General features: G+C 41.6%; 2 protein-coding genes across 2 annotated transcripts; both read left to right on the forward strand.

Moving 5' to 3' along the window:
• The first annotated feature begins 2220 nt into the window (after window positions 1–2220).
• Window positions 2221–4470, forward strand: armc6 (armadillo repeat containing 6). Its single transcript, XM_072441328.1, has 7 exons — window positions 2221–2516; window positions 2726–2805; window positions 2880–3438; window positions 3525–3670; window positions 3750–3881; window positions 3957–4094; window positions 4181–4470. Exons 1-7 carry the CDS (start codon window positions 2396–2398, stop codon window positions 4391–4393), a joined length of 1389 nt encoding a protein of 462 aa, XP_072297429.1. The 5' UTR covers window positions 2221–2395; the 3' UTR covers window positions 4394–4470.
• A 244-nt stretch (window positions 4471–4714) lies between these two features.
• On the forward strand, window positions 4715–23394 carry slc25a42 (solute carrier family 25 member 42). Its single transcript, XM_072441327.1, has 8 exons — window positions 4715–5137; window positions 17930–18085; window positions 19600–19711; window positions 19849–19874; window positions 20054–20220; window positions 20303–20419; window positions 20507–20658; window positions 20729–23394. The coding sequence occupies exons 2-8, from the start codon at window positions 18008–18010 to the stop codon at window positions 21052–21054; spliced, it is 978 nt and encodes a 325-aa protein (XP_072297428.1). The 5' UTR covers window positions 4715–5137; window positions 17930–18007; the 3' UTR covers window positions 21055–23394.
• Window positions 23395–23855: the final 461 nt, after the last annotated feature.

The raw sequence follows: 23855 nt of genomic DNA on the forward strand, positions 1-23855 counted from the left end.
TTTCAACTGTCCAGCTTGACGATAGTTCATCCAGTTTACAATGTACACACATTATAAACTGCAAATACAACACAACCTCAGCCTTGTAGTTTGCAAAGCTTCAGAGGGCCTGACAAACAGATACAACTATGGCTCATATCAGCAGTGATAGAACCGGGTCTGAAAAGTGATAATGCACCTTTTAAATATAATGAATGTTTGTTAAAGGTCCCATAACATGCAAAATCGACTTTTCAGAGCTTTTAACCTTCTTACATTGCTATTTGTGCTACATATATGTACCCAGAGTGTTTTTTTGATTGATTCCCGTAGTTTTTAGCTATATTACAGACTATCTCCTTTCCGCGAATCTCCAAACTGACGGGCGGTGGGGCAAGACCGCGTCATAAGGGCAAGCATGTGTCACCATCCTCCCTCTCCACCCCCTCCATGAGACTACGTCACGGGTTGGGCGACTACGTCACGGGTTGGGCGGGGGAGCCAGATCGCTCTTCGCAAGGGTGGGGGCAAATATCAAACCAAGCCGTTTGCATTTCTGGGTTGGTGAGGGGGTCCAAGGTCTGGGTGATATTTCTTAACTATTATGTTAAGGGTGCTGCACAACCCTTATTATTATCAATTATACACTTAGGATAGACTACGAAATGTGAAAAAAAGCATGTTATGGCACCTAAAACAAAAGAGGTAACCGAAAAACATTTCTAGGTTAGCTCACTTTTTGGGTCTGCCTTCTGGGCATGATCGGAAGACAGGCAAGAAACACTTGACTTTTGACCCTGGATATACTATATAGTCTATGATTGGAACATATTAAGCCTACTGCTGTAAATTATGGCTGATATATACAAGATGTCGGCAAGATGTAAGGAATTAATTTTAGGGGAAAAAAGGAGAGGAGCTGGAGAAGGCCTGGAGCGTGAAGGTATCAGTGGTGCCCGTAGTGATCGGAGCACTGGGGGCAGCGATCCCCAAACTGGAGGAGTGGCTTGAGCAGATCCCAGGAAAAACATCATCATCTCAGTCCAGAAAAGTGCAGTGCAGGAACAGCAAAGATACTGAAGAACCCTCAAGCTCCCAGGCCCATGCCCAGGCTTCTGGTAGAGGACCCGAGCTTGAAGGGGGAGAAATAGAGACCGCCCGCGGAGGGTGAGGTGAGAGTAGGTGCTATATTTTATGCTGTAAAACCATACATTCATGCACAACTATTTGGGATGTGGAACCCTAAAGTGGGAAAAACCTCCAAAGGTGGTAAAGAATGTTGAGCCAAAATCCTGTGGGACTTCTATATACAGACTGACATAATGGTAATGGCAAACCAACCTGACATTGTGGTGGTGGATAAACAGCAGAGGAAAGCCGTTGTGGTTGACGTGGCAATACCAAATGATGGCTACATCAGGAAAAACAGGAGAAATACCAAAGGCTCAGAGAAGAGCTGGAGAAGGCGTGGAAGGTGAAGGCGAAAGCAGTGCCCGTGGTCATCGAAACACACAAAAACTGGAGGAGCAGATCCCTGGAAAAATACATCTCAAATTCAGTGTATATGTACAGTATATGAGTATATGTTTGAAGTTTGTGCTTTACAAATGTAGATCCAAATGCGTAACCTGCAATTGAATTCAATTTTTTTTTTGCATTTGAGGTTTTATTCAAACATTGGCCTACATTTTCCTTGTATAGAGGGACACAGTGTATTTTATTAAATGTATTTGTGTTGTTATTCTCTTATAAGCAGCCAACCCAGAGAAGGACACGGCAGCTCTTGGCACAAAAGCTAATCCTGTATCACACGGACCTCGAATTTAGAAGCTGCCTGATGTCTGAAGAAGATGTCTGCAAGGCCAGCGCATTAACCACTTGATCAATGTGACAACGTGTGGCTAACCGTGTGAGGATGGCACAAACTCTAGAGGATGTGACTATCATTAGATAATTGCTTATCTCACTTTTCACAAACAATCAACATGATTCTGACGAGCAAACACCATTTTTAAACTTTGTGGAGCAGGTTGAGACTTTATAGAGGTTTGAGACAGACTTTGTTCTCTGGTTCGTTTAAAGCCCTCAACGAACTCAGGTTTGAGACGAAAGCCCCCTAGTGGCACAGCCGTGAAACAACAGCGGTTCATGAGCCAGCTGAGTCACGTGACAAGCTTCAGGAACCTGCAGTCACGTGACTCGCATTTCATAGCGCATGCGCGTCGCCCTGCCATCACTACGGTGGCCACAATTAAGCAGTTTTGGGGTTAGCTACATTTTAGTCTTTGTTTAATCCCTCCAGTTCATACCAAAGAAGAAGAAGTCTTAGTTTAATCGTCAATATAGGCTACCCAGAGCTAATCTACGAAAAGGTGAACGTTGTTCGGTGTCGCCCTGTTTTTGTTGAGTGGTAAACATGTCGCGGAGAAGAATCACACAAGAGACCTTTGATGCTGCTGTGAGGGAAAACATGGAGGAGTTTGAGATGAGTCCTGCCGAGGCTCTCAGCGATGCTGTGGAACAGTTTGATTCTCAAGGTTATCACATTTTATTTTATGCAAATGGGGATCCCATACTTTACTGTTACGATTATAGCCATAACACAAGAGTGTAAGACAAAGAATATGTTACATGCTTGTTGTGTTACTAGTCTGTAAACATATATGTTTACAGACTAGTTGCACTTTTGTTCATATGCTTTTACACAAGCTTTACTTGCAAACTGCTTTTGTGTTTTGTGATACAGGGGTGGATCTTAGCTGCATAGTTCAGGCTGTACCAGCAGGAACATGTGGTGACAAAGAGGAAAATCATCAGGTGCTACTGGTCAGTGATGTCTCTATATTTCGAGATTTATGATCACAAAATGCAAACTATACATCTGTGTTCTCTATCTGCAGGCATTAGAGTCCATCCGTATTGGAAGTAACTCGCAGACATTATCAGATATCCAGCATTTCACTGAGCAATGTTCAGCTGGGTTTGCACAGAGGTACCTGGCTGCCCAAAAAGGAGCATATGCTGTGATTCTTTCATTTTGTAAAAGTAGAGTAGAGGCACAAGATGCAGCATTGGGTGGCCTGTTAGCCCTTGCTGCACTAAGTGATGGGCAACCAGACTTGCTGGATGCAGATGGACAGCAGTTTCTTTTGGACGTCCTCAAAAAGTACCAGGACAGTCCGACTGTCCAATGTGCTGCTATTTGTACTGTGCGTCATTGCTGTTTGAAACATGAGCAGAACAGACAGGACCTGATCAAAAGTGGTGTTCTAGCTTTGCTCATAAGAGCAATTACACAACACAGTGAATGTGCTGAAGTGGTCAAAGGAGCATCTGCAGCCCTAAGGGTCATGACCTTTGATGATGATGTCAGAGTTGCCTTTGGACATGCTCATGAACATGCCAAGATGATTGTCCTGGAGCATAATGGCCTAAAGGTTTTGATAGATGCTGCAAAAGGTAAAGCCTAAGACACCTTTCAATGGAACATGTTTTTTTTAATGTGGTCAGTTACTACATGAGTATATTGGTCTCTTTTCCCCCAGCACATCTCAGTAATTCCTCTATACTGAGTGAAGTTTGTGCAACTCTGTCTCATCTGGCTGTTAGAAATGAGTTTTGTCAAGATATCTGTGACCTGGGAGGGTTAAAACTCATTATGACATTGCTTGCAGAAAATTATGAATCACAGGTATCATTGAAAAACTGCGTTCAATATAATAATCCATCCAACATTTTTTAATTGTTTGTTCATCTTTACACCTTATTAGGAATTGGTCCGGCAGGTTCTAAGTGCCATACGTGCATTTGCAGGAAATGATGATGTGAAAGATGCAGTTGTTAATGCCTGTGGAGTGCAACTTATTGTCATTGCTATAGACAGACACATAAGCAACGCCGCTGTAAGTAAAGCTGTGCACCAGGTGTTTATCACATGTTCTTTTATATTTGATTGAGTTTAAACTATTATACTACAGGTGTGTGAGCAAGGGTGCGCATGCCTCTCCGTGCTTGCTCTGCGTAAACCTAATAACTGTAAAGTTATCATGGAAGAGGGTGGAACTATGGCTGCTGTGCAAGCAATGAAGACGCATCCTCATGTACTTAATGTGCAGGTAATGTCTGTCTGCCAAAAAAAAGCATGAGTATGCCAAATCCAATTTATTTTTGGTTGTTCAGCTTCTTCTCTTTTGTATTCTAGAAACAAGCATGTATGCTGCTGAGAAATGTTGTTGCACGGATGCAAAGCTACTGTCAGCCAATCCTGGAGATGGGAGCCGAATCCCTCATTACACAAGCCCTGCAGAATCACCAGGACTGTAATGATGTGGGTAAAGCAGCACTCCGAGATTTGGGCTGCCAAGTGGAGTTACGGGAGCTGTGGACTGGCAAACGTGGTGGCATTACAAACTGAGAATAAAACTATTAAATCATGTTTACTTTTTGTGTTTTATCAGCAATGATAAAATAGATGGCTTATTGTGAACTCAAGTTATTGTGAGTTGATTTGTACATTATTTTATACTACATTATTTTATACTTTTTTTCACAATGGATTTGTTTGCAATTGGAAATTCAGTTAAGTTCTCTGCAACACTGGACATGAGTGTGCTGTATGTACCGGTATATGAATCGCAGAGTGTTGAGTACATCAGCTTGTATTATAAATTTGATTTTGAAATATTAAACAAACTATGCTGCGCCTAATAGCTTTTATAGTTATCTTTCCGTTTTGTTGTACTGTTTGGACCCGCCCGCCCTCTATAGTCACGCCTCTTAAAGGACCTATCAAAAGCGTCGTGATCGCTGTGGACTACATTGCCCATGATTCCTTGCGCCCGTCCTGACCAAACAAACCTGTACTCAGGCTTCAGAGTGAGGCTGACAGCAGGGATCGACACTTGTCCATTGGCGTTTATTTTGAAACAAGTTTAATCCCGTCGCAATGATGATCATGTGTAAAACCGAGCCTTCAGAATGACGCGTTTGTCTGATGACTGGTTTGGACAAGAAGGTTTTGCTACATGTTTATAACCTAACGCTGGCTAGCCGTTAGCAAATGTTATCTAACTTACCAACGGGCACAAAATGTAAAGTAAATCATCAATGACATGGAAAAAACATCTTTTACCTCGATGTTAACGACGAAACTTGGAAGGTAAGTAAGCCAAATATGAAATAGAAGTAAGATTCGGCACCAGCTGCTGTGTTCTCGTGTTATTCCTGTTTTCCTGTCACCCCATGGGTCTTATTATACTTCCATGGGTCACCCACATTTCCATGGTCCACCAAGGTCACGTGGTGAGAATATGAACTGTTGGAAAAGTTGGAAGCGAAGCTAAATACTACTATTACTATTTAGACTAACCTCACATTTTATTTGTCTTGTCTAATAAATTAACATAATTTCAATCATACCTATTATTTGTATTCTGTTTAAGTTCATCTTCTTTTTATGACCACGCTTCCCCCCCTTGCAGTACTGGTGCGTGCCATTTGGGATAATCGTACAAAAAATACAAAAATATTTATAGTGTTAGATGTAAAATTTTCACCTCCTAAATTAAAGGCGGTATGGACGATTTTTCGGCGATTTGAGAACGCAGGTGGAAGTGCGCATGCGCCCTCCCCCGTGCGGACTGATACAACACACACGTGCGTTTGTTTATTAGCGCAACGGAGCGCATCGCATCGCTCGTCTCCCGTAGATTTCTGTCCACTTCTGCGTCAGCTCGAACTGTCTTTCTCCGTCTTCATTTTGCCCCGTACACTGAGGGAACTCTATTATGATAGATCCATGCGCTTAGGCACGCGGAAACGTGGGGACGAACCGCACGCGGCTGCAGGTGAGCGGTAGGTGCGTTTTATGATTGATACGTGGCAGGACAAATGATTTATCCACGCCACGAGGAAATATGATAAAAAAATTGCTGAAAAAAATCGTCCATACCACCTTTAACTGACATGCTTAGTGTGGGAACTGCTGCTTGTATTTGTATTTTAAGCTTTGCAGAGGCCAAGACCTTTCACCTGCAAGTCCTTAACTTCTAGTCTTTTTTTAACGACACTAAAAGGTGTTGCCCCGTTTGTAAAGGCGAGTTCTTGAGAATACAACTCTTAAAGTAATTCTTCTTCTTTGGTGTTTCTTGGCGGTTGGTATCCAAGTGTTACATTACCGCCACCTACTGTAGTTGTACGAACTGTGCCATACGTTTTACAATTATAACTGTGTGTGGTGGGATCGAACCTGTGGTAAACTCGTAGAATCTAAGTGAATATAAGAACTCGAAGAAAAAATAAATTCTACACAGTCTAAAAAGTCATTTTCAGGCTAGCCAGGGAATCGGTGCATCGTCTCCCTTCCCTTTTTAATCTAACTTTTGAATCTGCTCTGCTACAGACCGCTCATTTGACGATTTAAAGCATATAAGCTCAATATGCGAGAAGAATGCGTGTGCATTCGATTCCTTTCCGCTTTTTAGATGATTAAACATAAACACAGAGGTTTGAGGTTTTTTTTCCTACGGTATAGCACAAAACACATACTTTGAAGACATACAACTACAGTAGGTCGCGGTAAATGCACCTTTTCAGTTGGCTGCCAGCCGCCATTAAAAAGTAACACAACACCAACAAGCTCCACAGAAAGCAGTCTGTGTAATGTCATGGACCTGCAGTGGCAAAAGTGATCCACAGTGACTGAGAAGTAACGAAAGCCCTTGTCCTTATTCCATATTTACGCAGTGAAGCACCAATTCTGCGCTGTCCCAGAGGCTTTGGGGGCGTGGATACTGGTCTGAAGAACGTCATTAAAGACATTTAATTTGAAAAACTAAACAATTTTGTGTGATGCAATACAGGCTTTGGCTACTCTATGCGCAATAAGTGCTCTGTCCCTCCTCTGTCCCTCCTCTGTCTCTCTTCTGTCCCTCCTCTGTCCCTCCTCTGTCCCTCTGCACGTACTTCTGTCCTGGTTCCCTTTGGTCTCGTCTCCCTATCCTTTCTAATCTAACTTCTGAACCCGCTCTGTTGTTGTTGTTGTTGTTTTATGGCGGTTGGCATCCAATTGTTGCATTACCGCCAGACTTTATTCCTCAGCAGACCGACATGTGACGATGTAAAGTAGGCGCGTGCATTCGATTCCTTTCCCCTTTGATCCAATGAGCTTTGAAGATAATTAAACATAAATGCAGAATCACAACTGCAGTGAATAAACACCAAAGAAGAATAAAATGTAAAGATAAAATAAGATATGCCTTTATTTGTCCCGCAATGGGGAAATTCCAGTGTTGCAACACAAAGTAGGTACAGAAGTAAATCATGAAGAACATATAACTTATAAAAAAACTTTTAAAAACACCCTTAATTACGACGGAGTATAAGGGCCAACCCCCCCCAAAAAATGCGGGGCACTACGAGAATAAAGTCATTAAATATAGCCGCAAGCGGCAATGATCGGCCCTCGCTACGCCGCCACGCCGCAAGAGGAGGGGGCGCTAACGCGCCCCAATTGTCCTTTTATTACGCCTACTGCTGAATCTTCTCCCCTTTGTTTTACCATCAAAAAGCAATTTTATTTTGAATTCTTGGCAAAATGTGCGGCTTTGCCGCACAGACACCGTGACTCTTTGAATAAAAATGTGGATAACTTTTGATGGTCCACACCTGAAGATGAATCTCACCAAATTTCAGGTTAATAGGGCTGACGGCCTAAGAGGAGTTTGTGAAAGTCTAAAGTGTAAACATGTTCTGGCGATTTCCCCATTGGAATAACATGGAAGGTTTCGGTCATCGTTACGGCAACGCCATAACAATTATGACATGGGTCTCATTGACTTTTTTGATGGGGATTCTAAAATTGAGTTGAGTGTCAAATTTCATATAATTTCGCAAAACTAAACATTTAACCTCCATATAAAATCTGTAGGGGGCGCTGTCGCGCCAAATTAATTTATTTCACTTCAAGTAGGTTTAGGGCAAAGAGTTTAACAACTGATTCTAATTTGACGCAATTCTGACTTTATCTGCGCAAACGGCAGAAATTTTAAATATGGGAGATTTCTGAAATTCTAGTTACAGTTTGCAGCTTCGCCGCACAGAGACCGTGACAGGTATCAATGTAATTTGGATAACTTTTGATGTCCCACTCCTCAGTAGCATTTTCACCAAATTTCAGCTTTTTAGGGCCAACGCCGTGGGAGGAGTTCGTAAAAGTACGACGTTTGGAAAAACTCCGAAGTCATGTTTAGCCATTTTTGAAGCAATATGGCCGACATTTGGTTGGGCGGACGGCGTTGCCGTAATAATATTTTTTACTTCTCTTGTCACCATCTACCTCTGCGCCAAATTTCATGATTCTATGATCAGATTTTTTTTGGGTCATTTCCCATCTCTCAATGCATTTTTGGTACATTTGGGGGCGCTGACGCGCCAATATTTCTTATTTTAGAAAAGGGAAATAGCAAGAATGTAGAGACGCACGATTTTTAGAAGTGTGCAAATTTTTATGACTTTTCGTCAATGTTCACTGGGTGAAAAATAGGGGGGTTGGTCCCGAGAAGAAAGAAAGAAGAAAGAAGAATTAAAGCCGCAAGCGGCATCCAACGGCCCTCTCGGGCCGCCGGCCTTCCGACTCTGCTCTCTGCATTTTACAGAGATGGCGCTGACGCGCCCTCATTGTCAAAGAACTAAGACAGTGACACATTGGACATGTACAATGCTGTGCTTAACCAGTGCAAATGAACACAAATGTCGGTCGAATGTGCAGCTCCAGCGCACAGAGACCGTGACACTTGGAATAAAAATATGGATAACTTTTGATGCTCCGCTTGTGTAGATTATTTCCCAAAATATGAGCTTGATCGAGCTATTGCCCACAGAGGAGTTCATTAAAGTGTGAAGCATAAATGTGAACAGTTCAAGGATTTGGCGTTTTTCCCATTTGTGACATATATTTGCGGCTCTACCGCACAGAGACCCTAGTACTTAAAATCAAAATATGGATAACTTTTGATGCCCCGCTTGTGTAGATGATTCTCCCCAAATATGAACTTGATCGGGTATTCACCCTAGGAGGAGTTTGTTAAAGTGTGAAGTGTAAAAATGTGGTCATTTTAGAGATTTTGCGGTTTCCCCATAGGGATAACATGGGATGTTTCTGTCATTGCTACAGCTACGCTTTACCAAATATGACTTTGGCTCCCATACTTTTAATTTGGGGATGGCAAATGAGAATTGTGTGCAAAATGTCATGTCATTTGGAAAAACTCTTGTTTATAGGCCACTCTGAAGGCCAAATAGTCCAAATTCTGCGAAAAGTTTGCGGCTCCGTCGCACAGAGACCGTAAAAGTTATCCTTAAAATTTGGATAACTTTAGATGCCCCACTTGTCTAGAGGACGTACACCGATTTTGAGGTCGGTGGGCAAAACGCACTAGGAGGAGTTCGTTAAAGTGTGAAACAGAAAAATGTGGATATTGGAGAGATTTAGCGATTTTCCCATAGGGATAACATGGGAGGTTTCCGTCATGGCTACGGCTACGCCGTAAAAATTAAGGCATAAGTTTGATTGGCCTTTTGCTCGGGACCCCAAAATAGAATTTTGGGCAAAGTTTTGAACATTTGTGTAAAACCAGTTTTTGTCCATCAATGTTCACTCAAAGGCAACTTTGTAGGGGGCGCTATCGCACCCATTTCAATTTTGTCATCCTAAACTGGTCCAAACTAGAAAGTTTAACAACTGATTCAAATTTGGTCCTAATCGGACTCGTTTTGATCAAATGGGAGCAATTTTTAGAATTGCAATATCTCAAAATAAGTTGTCCAACTTTGCGGCTGCGCCGCACACAGACCATAAAGGGTATCCCAAAAATTTGGATAACTTTAGATGCCCCACTCGTCCAGAGGACGTACACCGATTTTGAAGTCGGTGGGCAAAACGCCCTAGGAGGAGTTCGTCAAAGTTTGACGTGAACAAAATAGCTGACTCAGCGTGTTTTCATGTTCAAAGGAAGATGGCGGCCATAGGGTATGTCTGGGGGCGTGGCCACAATGAAATATTTTTTTTGTCCTCACGAGAGGAATGCGTGTCCCGAATTTCGTAGCTCTACGACAAAGTTGACTTCGGGGCGTCTCCCATAGGCGCAATGTATTTTGACTTTTGTCGGTGGCGCTGTCGCGCCATTTTTTGACGAAAAAAAAAATGGCCCAGAAAAAACAAAATTTTTCGCCGATTCTGAATTTTGGGCAGAGTCTGGTGAGTTTTAGAGCATGTTCAGGGGGTCAAATTAGAGCTCAAAGCGCTGAAGAAGAACAATAAAAAAAATAAAAATAATTAAAGCCGCAAGCGGCATCCAACGGCCCTCGCGGGCCGCCGGCCTTCCGACTCTGCGCTTTCGACTTGATAAAGATGGCGCCCTTATTGTGTTGGATTAAAAAAGAACTTGCCAGACGGCGACACATTGGACATGGCCAATCCAGTGCAAATCAACACAAGTGTCAGTCAAATTTGCTGCGCCGCCGCACAGAGACCGTAGCACTCAGAATATAAATATGGATAACTTTTGATGCCCCGCTTGTGTAGATGATATTTCCCAAAGTAAAGCTTGATCGAGCTATTGCCCACGGAGGAGTTTGTTAAAGTGTGAAGCGTAAATGTGAACATTTCAAAGATTTGGCGTTTTCCCATTTGTGACAGTATATTTGCAGCTCCACGGCACAGAGACCGTACCACTTAATATCAAAATATGGATAATTTTTGATGCCCCGTTTGTGTAGATGATTTTCCCCATGAGCTTGATCGGGCAATCGCCCTAGGAGGAGTTTGTTAAAGTTTGAAGCGTAAAAATGTGGTGATTTGAGCAATTCTACGATTTTCCCATAAGGATAACATGGGATGTTTCTGTCATCGCTACGGTTACGCCGTACAAAATATGACTTTTGCTGTCATAATTTTATGATCAGGATGGCAATTTAGAATTTAGTGCAAAATGTCATGTTATTTGGAAAAAACTTTATTGTTTATAGGCCACTCTGAAGGCCAAATAGTCCAAATTCTGGGTAAAGTTTGTGGCTCCGTCGCACAGAAACCGTAAAAGTTATCCTTAAAATTTGGATAATTTTAGATGCCCCACATGTCTAGAGGACGTACATCGATTTAGAAGTCGGTGGGCAAAACGCACTAGGAGGAGTTTGTTAAAGTGTAAAACATAAAAATGTGGTAATTTGAGAGATTTTGCTGTTTACCCATTTGTGACATATATTTGCGGGTCAGCCACACAGAGACCGTAGCACTTAGAATCAAAATATGGATAACTTTTGATGCCTCGCTTGTGTAGATGATTTTCCCCAAATATGAACTTGATCGGACAATCGCCCTAGGAGGAGTTTGTTAAAGTGTGAAGCGTAAAAATGTGGTCATTTTAGAGATTCCGCTGTTTTCCCATTTGTGACATATATTTGCGGGTCAGCCACACAGAGACCGTAGCACTTAAAACAAAAATATGGATAACTTTTGATGCCCCGCTTGTGTAGATGATTTTCCCCAAATATGAGTTTGATCAGACAATCGCCCTAGGAGGAGTTCGTTAAAGTGTGAAGCGTAAAAATGTGGTGATTTGAGCGATTTTGCGATTTTCCCATAAGGATAACATGGGATGTTTCTGTCATCGCTACGGTTACGCCGTACAAAATATGACTTTGGCTCTCATACTTGTATGATCAGGATGGCAAATTAGAATTTAGTGCAAAATGTCATGTCATTTGGAAAAACTCTGTTGTTTATAGGCCACTCTGAAGGCCAAATAGTCAGAATTCTGGGAAACGTTTGCGGCTCCGTTGCACAGAGACCGTAAAAGTTATCCTTAAAATTTGGATAACTTTAGATGCACCACTTGTCTAGAGGACGTACACCTATTTTGAGGTTGGTGGGCAAAACGCACTAGGAGGACTTCGTTAAAGTGTAAAACATAAAAATGTGGTAATTTGAGAGATTTTGTGGTTTTCCCATAGGGATAACATGGGAGGTTTCTGTCATCGCTACGACTACGCCGTAAAAATTTAGGCATTTTTGTGATTGGCTTTTGTGATCGGGATGGCAAAATAGAATTTTGGGTAAAGTTTAGACAATTTTGGTAAAACTAATTTTTGACCTTCAATGTTAATTTAAAGGTCACTCTGTAGGGGGCGCTATCGCGCCCATTTCAATTTTGTCAGGCTAAACTGGTCCAAACTAGAAAGTTTAACAACTGATTCAAATTTGGTCCTGATCGGACTCGTTTTGATCAAATGGGAGCAATTTTTAGATCTGCAATATTCCAAAATAAGTTGTCCAACTTTGCGGCTGCGCCGCACACAGACCGTAAAAGGTATCTCAAAAAATTGGATAACTTTAGATGCCCCACTTGTCCAGAGGACGTACGCCGATTTTGAAGTCGGTGGGCAAAACGCCCTAGGAGGAGTTCGTCAAAGTTTGACGTGAACAAAATGGCTAACACAGCGTGTTTTCATTTTCAAAGGAGGATGGCGGCCATAGGGTAAGTCTGGGGGCGTGGCCACAATAATATTTTTTTTTTGTCCTCACGAGAGGAATGCGTGTCCCGAATTTCGTAGCTTTACGCCAAAGTTGACCTCGGGGCGTCTCCCATAGGCGCAATGTATTTTGACTTTTGTCGGTGGCGCTGTCGCGCCATTTTTTAACGAAAAAAAAAATGGCCCAGAAAAAATCTAATTTTTCGCCGATTCTGAATTTTGGGCAAAGTTTGGTGAGTTTTTGAGCATGTTCAGGGGGTCAAATTAGAGCTCAAAAAGCAGAAGAACAAGAAAAATAATAATAATTAAAGCCGCAAGCGGCATCCAACGGCCCTCGCGGGCCGCCGGCCTTCCGACTCTGCTCTCTGCATTTTACAGAGTTGGCGCTAACGCAATTGTCTAAGAACTAAGACAGCGACACATTGGACATGTACAATGCTGTGCTTAACCAGTGCAAATGAACACAAATGTCGGTCAAATGTGCAGCTCCAGCGCATAGAGACCGTGACACTTGGAATAAAAATATGGATAACTTTTGATGCTCCGCTTGTGTAGATTATTTTCCCCAAATATGAGCTTGATCGAGCTATTGCCCACAGAGGAGTTCATTAAAGTGTGAAGCATAAATGTGAACATTTCAAGGATTTGGTGTTTTTCCCATTTGTGACATATATTTGCGGGTCCGCCACACAGAGACCGTAGCACTTAAAATCAAAATATGGATAACTTTTGATGCCCCATTTGTGTAGATGATTTCCCCAAATATGAGCTTGATCGGGCAATCGCCCTGGGAGGAGTTGGTTAAAGTGTGAAGCGTGAAAACGTGGTCATTTTAGAGATTTCGCTGTTTTCCCATTTGTGACATATATTTGCGGGTCCGCCACACAGAGACCGTAGCACTTAGAATCAAAATATGGATAACTTTTGATGCCCCGCTTGTGTAGATGATTTTCCCCAAATATGAGTTTGATCGGACAATCGCCCTAGGAGGAGTTTGTTAAAGTGTAAAAATGTGGTGATTTGAGCGATGTTGCGGTTTTCCCATAGGGATAACATTGGGAGGTTTCTGTCATCGCTACGACTACGCCGTAAAAAATAAGGCATTTGTCTGATTGGCTTTTTTGACCGGGACGCCAAAATAGAATTTTGGGTAAAGTTTAGAACATTTTGGTAAAACTAATTTTTGACCTTCAATGTTAATTTAAAGGTCACTCTGTAGGGGGCGCTATCGCACCCATTTCAATTTTGTCATCATAAACTGGTCCAAACTAGAAAGTTTAACAACTGTTTCAAATTTGGTCCTAATCGGACTTGTTTTGATCAAATGGGAGCAATTTTTAGATCTGCAATATTCCAAAATAAGTTGTCCAACTTTGCGGCTGCGCCTCACACAGACCGTAAAGGTATCTCAGAAAATTGGATTACTTTAGATGCCCCACTTGTCCAGAGGACGTACGCCGATTTTGAAGTCGGTGGGCAAAACGCCCTAGGAGGAGTTCGTCAAAGTTTGACGTGAACAAAATGGCTAACACAGCGTGTTTTCATTTTCAAAGGAAGATGGCGGCCATAGGGTAAGTCTGGGGGCGTGGCCACAATGATTTTATTTTTTGTCCTCACGAGAGGAATGCGTGTCCCGAATTTCGTAGCTTTACGACAAAGTTGACCTCGGGGCGTCTCCCATAGGCGCAATGTATTTTGACTTTTGTCGGTGGCGCTGTCGCGCCATTTTTTAACGAAAAAAAAAATGGCCCAGAAAAAATTAAATTTTTCGCCGATTCTGAATTTTGGGCAAAGTTTGGTGATGTTTTTGAGCATGTTCAGGGGGTCAAATTAGAGATCAAAGCGCTGAAGAAGAACAAAAAAAATAATAAAAATAATAATATTTTTAGCAAAAACAATATAGCCGTTTCCACTATAACAACAAATTATACATCGTTTGAAAGCTCTAAGCCTTCCCGATGCCGCCATGGGGTGGAATCATCATTACGAGCGCTTACGCGCTCGTCACTCCCTATTCCGTCGGGATGCCCCGCCCACTCCGCATAGACTTCCATTGATTTGAGCAGATACAAGCATGGCCCATGCCTGCGGCATGGATTCTCGCGTACGGGACGATGCCAGGAGGGTTTTTGAAGGAATGCAGCGCTTCGCGCTGCTGTTGTCAACAATTAGTGAATGGGCTACGCCCATTCACTAATTGTTGACTATTTCTGTCATAGCAGGAGTAAGTATGCATGATCCATGCCTTCGGCATGGGCTAGTTCACTGTACTTGCCAGGGGCGACGACAGTTGCAACGCTGCCTTTGGCAGCGTTGCGGGAGCAATAGGCCCTCCGCCCTGCTGGGGCTCGGGCCTAATTAAAAAAAAAAAAAAAATATTTTTAGCAAAAACAATATAGCCGTTTCCACTATAACAACAAATTATACATCGTTTGAAAGCTCTAAGCCTTCCCGATGCCGCCATGGGGTGGAATCATCATTACGAGCGCTTACGCGCTCGTCACTCCCTATTCCGTCGGGATGCCCCGCCCACTCCCCATAGACTTCCATTGATTTGAGCAGATACAAGCATGGCCCATGCCTGCGGCATGGATTCTCGCGTACGGGACGATGCTACGCCCATTCACTCATTGTTGACTATTTCTGTCATAGCAGGAGTAAGTATTCATAATCCATGCCTTCGGCATGGGCTAGTTGCGCCCGCATGTTTGGTCAGACAGTTGCAACGCTGCCTTCGGCAGCGTTGTGGGAGCAATAGGCCCTCCGCCCTGCTGGGGCTCGGGCCTAATAATATTCCGATGCGAAAACAATGTTTCCCATTTTCCAAATATCATAAACTATACATTTTCGGAAAGCGCTCGCGCTTTCCTACCTCATGGTTTGGGTCCCTGGTCACTGAAGGGTACTTTCGTTAATTTTGAGTGGGCTCCGCCCACTTTGTGTTTTTGGCCCTCTATACAGTTATACTGTTGAATTTTTGCATTACATGCTTATATGCACGGAACATGCAAGAGATGGGGAACGTATTCGTGAGCTACTTAGCGCAAATGAGTGCTTTATATGGCGGTCGTCATCCCAATGTAAAGCGCTCGTTTAGTGCGCACTTTTGCACCCGTTTACAATGGTAATGTTCCATTTTCCTACTAATAATTAGTATGCACGGGGCGTGCATGAGTGGAGGAGTGCGTTAGTGAGCGTTTGGAAGTGGGCGAGCGCTTCACACTCGATTTCGTGCGCACTGCGTGCACGGCCTTACGGGACTAATAGGCCTCTCGCCAGCTTGTGGCGCTCGGGCCTAATTAATGATTTTTTTCTTGTTAATTAACAAGAACAATCTCGTTAATCAACGAGAATAATGTAATTAATTAATGACATTATTCTCGTTAAATAACAAGAAAAATCTCATAATTTAAAGAGAATAAAGGCAGATACGCGGTTCACTTTCAGCACCATGTTACGGGCTCCCCCTCGTACAGTCCAGTAACAGCTCTGTTTTGTATGAACTGTGTATAAAGCTATGAAGCCGATCTGCACTGAGGCAAATGCATCTGTGGAGTCTTCATTACACCAACACACCACCGCCAGGACGCAAATGGCGCTTGGTTTAAAGAGAATACAAAAGCCCACAATAGATGTCGATCTTTATGATGCGGGCCTTTTAGACATCACAAACAATCATTTCCCCGGTGCAGTGTCGCCATGTCAGGTCCCGGACCTGTAAAATGACGTACTCCGGTGTTGGGTGCTCGCGTGTGTTGGAGCTCATGCCATTATGTATGGATGATGTATGGATGATGTATGGATGGTGTATGGATGGTGTATGGATGATGTATGGATGATGTATGGATGATGTATGGATGGTGTATGGATGGTGTATGGATGGTGTATGGATGGTGTATGGATGATGTATGGATGGTGTATGGATGGTGTATGGATGATGTATGGATGATGTATGGATGATGTATGGATGGTGTATGGATGATGTATGGATGATGTATGGATGATGTATGGATGGTGTATGGATGGTGTATGGATGGTGTATGGATGATGTATGGATGGTGTATGGATGGTGTATGGATGATGTATGGATGGTGTATGGATGGTGAATGGATGGTGAATGGATGATGTATGGATGGTGTATGGATGATGTATGGATGATGTATGGATGGTGTATGGATGGTGTATGGATGGTGTATGGATGATGTATGGATGATGTATGGATGATGTATGGATGATGTATGGATGGTGTATGGATGGTGTATGGATGATGTATGGATGGTGCGTGTGCGTAAAACATATCGCTTTTTGGCTGTGCCAAACACGATCCAGGCGTCAGGAGGAGCTGAGTGGAAGCGGAGACGGATGTTTTGTGTTCTGTGTGTTTTATTGAGTTTGTCCAAGGGATGACAAAAGGTTAGAATCCGGGCATAAAACTTAAGTGCACACAATGAGCACGTGAGAATAGTGACTGTGCTCAAAGTGCTGAAAGTGAACTGCTCATGTCACTTTGAATCGGCCCCTAAACTACGACTTTTTTCTCGTTATTTAATGAGTTTTTTCTCGTTATTTAGTGAGTTTATTGTCGTTAATTTACAACTTTTTTCTGACTTCGACTTTTTTCTCAATAATTAACATTTTTTCTCATTAATTAATGACATTATTCTCGTAGTGCAGCGCTTTTTTTTTTTTTGGTTGGCCCTTATACTCCGTCGTACTTAATAGAATTAATAGAAATGGCGGTAATGTAACACTTGGATACCAACCGCCATAAAACACCAAAATTATATGATATAGCGTAATACAGTACAAATACAGTAGGTGGCGGTAAATGCACCTTTTCAGTTTGCTGCCAACTGCCATTAAAAGTAACAACAATTGTGTAATTGATATGAAGTTTTGCCCTTGTTTACAATATAACAGTAGTTGTAGTATGAGTACCTGTTATGGCAATACCTGTGCAGATGACTTGGTGGCACAGCAGTTAGCTGTCTCATCTCACAGCTTTTGTATGGACTTTTCATGTTCTGCCCTTGCGCTTCGGTTTACCCAATCCACCTAAACATGTACAATCGCCAGGACTCCTCTGTAAAAGCGATGTTAAATCTCAGCGGGACTTTCCTCTCTTGTCACATCTGCTGCCCATGACCAACAAGGAAGTTACGTTATTATAAACGTTGCCAAATGGTCAAACAGTGAAAGGCAACATTTTTAGTAAAATCGTAAATATAATCATGTTCACTACATTTATATCCACCATAACATAAAGTGTATTGCCCTGGTTATGGTTCACATTATAATGGTTAAAGTTGAGTCTGACAGACGCAGGGACGAAAGAATATCAAAATGTCTCCTTCACACAGCTTTGCACAGAAGAAAAGTGTAATTTGATGACATTTTATTGTTGCTGCCATTGTTTTCGCAGATCCAGCTCCTGCTTGTTGGGTTCCTCTGGTGCGCTGATGAGCATTATATACAAATACAGAGTGATTTGTCTCTAAAGATGGGGAGTGACGTTAAGAAACCGCAAGCATCAATTACTGAAGGAGAAGTGCTACTTGCATCCTCCTCCACTTCTGAGGCAAGTTTTCCTTCATTTAAATTAACATCAATATCCATGAACAGCTCAGGACTGCCTGTTGTGTAGATTTGTTTATGTCCTCATGACTTTTGACCAGTAGAATGATACCCATACTTCTTTACATCTCAAACCAAATGCCTGTGGATTATTAGACTGTTTAACTCAGCACACCTAATGGTTGAGCTCTAATAGTTTAACAAACACCACTCAACAGTGTAACAACTGTAACATAGTCCTCATTTAATCCTTACTGAAACAAAAGATTCACGCTCAGCAATCTGACAGAAATAAAAATAAAGATTATGGAAGCACATTTTGTGCTTCCATAATGTTGTCACTCAGTCAGAATGTTGAGGAGCATTTTTTGGAATAGAATGTCCACGTGTAACCTCCATAGAAAGCACCAAATAATGTAATATTTTCAAGTTTTTAAACATAAAACATTTCCATTATTAGTTTCTGTTAAATGTTTTAATGGTTTAAACAAAATGCAAGTATTGAATTTATTTGGGTAATCTAATGAAGTCTGCTGTAAACATGTTCTAGTGTTAATAACAATAACAATACTTCAGTACAGTCTCTCTCATGTCAATGCTTGTAAATTATTGGTGTTAGGGGTGTAACAGCAGCTTAGACTTGATTTTATGTACACATTGATTGTGTATGCTTTCAAATCGTGTCATTGGGACTTATTTCAATTTGAGCAGTGTCATGTTTTGTGGCACAGCACAGTGTTACATTACAAGTGCATGTCTGTATTGAAATGGAAAATCCAAACAAAAACACTTACACAAATAACAATTACAAACAAATACAATTTTAACCAAAAACAAGCTCCCAAATTGACCTAAAAAAAGTGAAATGTCTTTCTAGACGTAGAACTACATAATTGGAACAACCCAAAAGTCCCCCTGGGAACGGTCAGGTACACTCAGAGCTCCAAGGGCAAACAAGGGCATCAGGCAGCAAACCAAGCCAGAGCCAGTGTGAATATTGTGGATGATTCGCTATTCTGACATTAGTCTTGTCTACCTTTTTCAGACAAGCATTAATATTTTTCACGTGGGCACCTTGCACACTTTTGTCGTTCATAGAGGTTTATTTTGGGTCAGTTTGTGGCATTAGGTTATGGGTAAATGGGCACGTGGAGCTGTGTGCCACAGTGCCCCGCCTCATGATTTTGGCTTTAGTCTAACTCCTGGCCAAACCAAACCAAACCTAACTAAGGTCCAACCCTGCCACTAAACCAACACTAAACTAGCTCTGATTAGAGACCAAACCAACGCTAATCTAAATCAGACCCTGTGACTAAACCAACACCAAACTAGGTCCGACCCAGCGGCTAATCAGACAATAAACTAGCTCCTACTAGTGACCTAAACCTAAACATTTCAGGTTACCGAATAGGCTTTATATTATACCGCTAGTGCTTAGCAATCCACAGCAATTCGAACACAACTTTTAGCACTTTAGCCACACATTAGCTGTTATTAACTGCATTATGCCTTTTTTAGAGCTTGAAGCAGACCCGCTCTGTGCTTAATTCTCTCTTTTCTGGGGCCTTGGCCGGGGCAGTGGCCAAAACTGCAGTGGCCCCCTTGGATAGAACAAAAATCATCTTCCAAGGCAAGTGGTGTTCACATCTGACCTAAATTTATGATCCTCTGGGATAATCAAGGATTATGAAACTAAGAAAAATGTTTTAAGATTAAAATTAACTCTCTAATTAAATTTATTTATGCTACACATTGTTTGTTTTTCAGTGTCTTCAGCAAGATTTTCCGCCAAGGTAATCCACAAAAAATCTATTAATGTACCATTATTTTTAGCTAGTGGATTTGCAAAAGTTTTATTCTTTATTGCTGGTAGTATTTTTTATAGCATCTGCTTTGGGTTATAAAATACCTATATTATTTGTAAATCCACCCCAAAATGATTATTATATATTTAATTGTTTGAACCTGTCAGGAGGCCTACAGGTTGATTTACCGCACTTACCTGAAGGATGGCTTCTTCAGTTTGTGGAGGGGAAACTCGGCCACTATGGTACGAGTCATCCCATATGCTGCCATTCAGTTCTGTGCCCACGAGCAGTACAAGATACTACTGGGAGGATATTATGGTTTCCAGGGGACGTAGGTGCTTAAAATGTTCAATAATGAAACATTTGGTTAGACACAATAACACAAAAATGGTCGTCCTCTGTTTTTATTCCAGAGCTCTACCTCCGGTTCAGAGGTTTTTGGCTGGGTCAATGGCAGGGACGACTGCTGCTTCGCTAACATATCCCCTGGACATGGTGCGTGCCAGGATGGCTGTCACACCTAAAGAGATGTATGAACCCTTGAACTTATACATATTGTTTTGAGCTAGACAACTACAGTGAACTGGTCAATTAACGTGAATATGTTTTCCCTCTAGGTACAGTAACATCTTAGATGTGTTTGTACGTATATCCAGAGAAGAGGGATTGAAAACGTTGTATCGAGGCTTTACCCCCACATTGTTGGGAGTTGTGCCATACGCTGGTCTGAGTTTCTTCACCTATGAAACTCTGAAAAGCATGCATGCAGGTACTGCATGATTCTGCTCTACACAGCTACAATGCCTTTGTTTCGACACTAAACACATTGTACCTTATAGCGCGCAGCGGGCGGGCCCAGCCCTTCTCCTATGAGCGGCTGGCCTTTGGGGCGTGTGCAGGGCTGATCGGACAGTCTGCCTCTTATCCTTTGGATGTGGTTCGAAGGCGCATGCAGACGGCAGGAGTCACTGGACACACCTACGGAACCATCTTGAGCACAATGAAGGAGATAGTGGCTGAGGAAGGGATTGTCCGAGGACTCTACAAAGGTCTCAGTATGAACTGGGTCAAAGGGCCCATAGCAGTAGGGATCAGCTTTACTACTTTTGATTTAACTCAGATTCTTTTAAGGAAGCTCCATGAGTTGGGTTACACAGGTCGATAAAGATGAGTGAAGGCAAACAAAACAAAGGAAATTGCTTCGCATTGATTCCTTTGAGGAGACGAGGAAAGTGATAACAATGGAGTGATACAAAGTATACTCCTCCTCAGGAGGAGTTGATACTATTAGTGTATTCTCTGACTCTTATTGTGTGCAGAGCATGGTGGACATGGTACAGAATATCTGTACACAAGTGCAATATGCCAAAATTACCGTACACATGCCTGGGAGTCTATCGCACATGTTGGGTCATCTAGAGATTTTACTGTCCACTGCCTTGAACATCGTCTCGGACAATACTACATGGGTAGTAAAATATTTTATGAGTATTCTATTGTTGTGATAAAGTCACAGAATATAAGAATTGTAGTCTATTCTATCTGCCAACTTTTTTTGTGTATTGTAGATTAGTGGTTCCCAAAGTGGGGGTCGGGACCCCCAGAGGTCACAAAACATGAGCTGGGCCTTACAAGATGATTTCAAGATACAAAGTTAAGATTATGAGATTGTATAATTTAATCTCTTTTTTTAAGTTGAAAACAGTCCGCTTTTGTAAATTTGGGTTAGATAACACGATAAACAAAACTAATTTTAAATATTTAAAACTTGAAATTATTACAGAAATCGATTTTAATTTTGCTGTGGGGGTCCCGGGTGTGTTTCATGGTTATTTTGGAAGTCCTGGCCTGAAAAGTTTGGGAAGCCCTGCTCTAGATCTATATGAATCCACCAAAAGCTTGGTTGAGATACTGGGGTTTGCAGTATTTACAGTGACTATGTCTGGTCATCTTCATTTAAAGCTGATACATTTATACAAAAAAGTTCCATTATCTTGACCAATTGAAAGCTGACTCACAGATGGACTTGTCGGACTGACAATGTGCGCAGACACTGTAGCATTTTACCTCACCATCTGTATGGACAGACCAATTACTCCCACGGAAATGCATTTTGTTTGTTAATCTAAACTTTGTATTGATGGACTTTGAAGCGAGTGAAGTGTCAATAGTTTCTATAATTAGGCAGCACAGGTTTGAGGCTCAGCTGAATGTGTAGCTGGGTGCGTAGTCAAGTGGAGCCGGAGCCACAGAAGAATGTGTGACCATAAAAGCCGAGCATCACAAGGCAAACGGTTGCAGCTGAAAAAAATCCAACAAGGCCTTGTTGACATTTTTGTGCTGCCAACAAATGCAGATCCTAAAATCAATCATTATTACGGAAGTTTACTTCATTAGTTTCCAAAATGTTTGTTTTACCTTTTTATAATTGTATGGTTTGATTGATAAACACTGCCACAAACATCCAGCACATTATTTAGTCATTTGTAAAAAGTGGACACATTTCTGTCAATTAATGTCTTACTTTTTACAACTGACATCAGCTTGTGTTCTTGACTTTATGGATTCAACAGACAGACCTGCCTCTGTTCTCACATCTGAGGTCTCAGATACCATTTTAACGGGAGGAACATTTAATCGTAATATAGCCCAGAGATGTGCTGCTGTGAAGAAAATGTGCTGAACTAACTCAAGTGCCTAATGAAAAAGATGTTACTATGACTAAGTGTTTCCTTTTTTACATTTAGGATTCAGCTAGATTAGATTACTGACATATGTCAGTAACATGGATATGTGAAATCGGGTGAATTTAAATGCACAAAAACTGCCTTTCAATTTATTGCTGCAATTAAAAAGTTATGTACTAATGTTTTAGAGTGTGAAAAACAATCATGACAAAATAATGCCAAAAACCTTTATTTAAACTTGCCCCAAATGACAAGTTAAATCTACATGGAAACATTGTTTAATGAAATGATTTGCACATAACAAATGCAGTTGTGGTCCTGTGGGGGTTGCTATTGTCACCTTCACACAGTTATGTGATTCTATTCATTGCATATTCATTCAATTCTGTTTTGTGCTGACTCGATTGTGCCAACTGAATGTACTAATCCACACCCATAAGCAGTGTGACTGAATAAATTAAAATTTTAACATACATATTATATTCTCAGGACTTGTTTTTATCAAGTTTATTGTAGGCCTGTATAACATCTATAAAGATGTATGTTGTTAGAAACCTGGTAATTTCCTCAGCTTCCGTGGAGGCTGTATTTGTGTTAAGTTTTGAACTCTATTGAATAAACCACACGGGGGCGCCATGTTAAAACAAATGAAAACAAATGGGTTAATTGCTGCAGTTCCTTGGCTGGACAGTAGAGGGCGGTGGAGGATAGTGTAGAAAACTGGGAGAAGGCCAGATGGAGAAAAGCTGTTCCACAAAATAAGACCACAGCACATTGAACTTGACCGTGACCGCTACGGCATTCAAGATGAAAATAACTATGTGCCATTGAATTATAATGATAAATCTTAATAGGAACAATATAGGCCTAATAAGCTGATAATATAGACTTGTGTAGCCTATTATGTCTTAACTGTTGTTTTATTTTCAAATTGCACTTATTACATTTGTTTAGTTTTACTATTAATCTTACTCTGAAAATAAAGTATAAAGTTTCTTTGTGTGGTGAATTCCGGGAACGTGGCAAAAAGAGAAGAGAAAAGAGCAGGAAAGAAAGGAGCTAAAGGGAAGACAGAGGTCTAATTACAGTGTGAAGGAGGGAGGAATGAGGCTGTTAGAAGATGTGGTTGCTATAGATACTTGGCACGATGCCAGGTGGAGGCACGTTCAATTTACATTTATTCAGATGGAGGCTCCTCTCCCGCTCTTTTTCATTACAAAACAACTGTTATTTTAATGTTTTTAAAGATTTATTAGATATTTGGCTATAAACCCAAGGA

The sequence above is a fragment of the Eucyclogobius newberryi genome, unplaced genomic scaffold (assembly GCF_026437365.1).
Source record: "Eucyclogobius newberryi isolate DKJ021-1_F unplaced genomic scaffold, fEucNew1.0.hap1 SCAF_12, whole genome shotgun sequence".
Taxonomy (NCBI): domain Eukaryota; kingdom Metazoa; phylum Chordata; class Actinopteri; order Gobiiformes; family Gobiidae; genus Eucyclogobius; species Eucyclogobius newberryi.

Bases quoted from the DNA above. Each gene is read 5' to 3' on its own strand.
- armc6 (XM_072441328.1), top strand. From the start codon at position 2,396: ATGTCGCGGAGAAGAATCACACAAGAGACCTTTGATGCTGCTGTGAGG. The intron at 2,517-2,725 runs GTTATCACATTT...TTTGTGATACAG, and splicing joins GGAACAGTTTGATTCTCAAG to GGGTGGATCTTAGCTGCATA. The intron at 3,671-3,749 runs GTATCATTGAAA...ACACCTTATTAG, and splicing joins CAGAAAATTATGAATCACAG to GAATTGGTCCGGCAGGTTCT.
- slc25a42 (XM_072441327.1), top strand. From the start codon at position 18,008: ATGGGGAGTGACGTTAAGAAACCGCAAGCATCAATTACTGAAGGAGAA. The intron at 19,712-19,848 runs GCAAGTGGTGTT...TTTGTTTTTCAG, and splicing joins AACAAAAATCATCTTCCAAG to TGTCTTCAGCAAGATTTTCC. The intron at 20,221-20,302 runs GTAGGTGCTTAA...TTTTTATTCCAG, and splicing joins TATTATGGTTTCCAGGGGAC to AGCTCTACCTCCGGTTCAGA.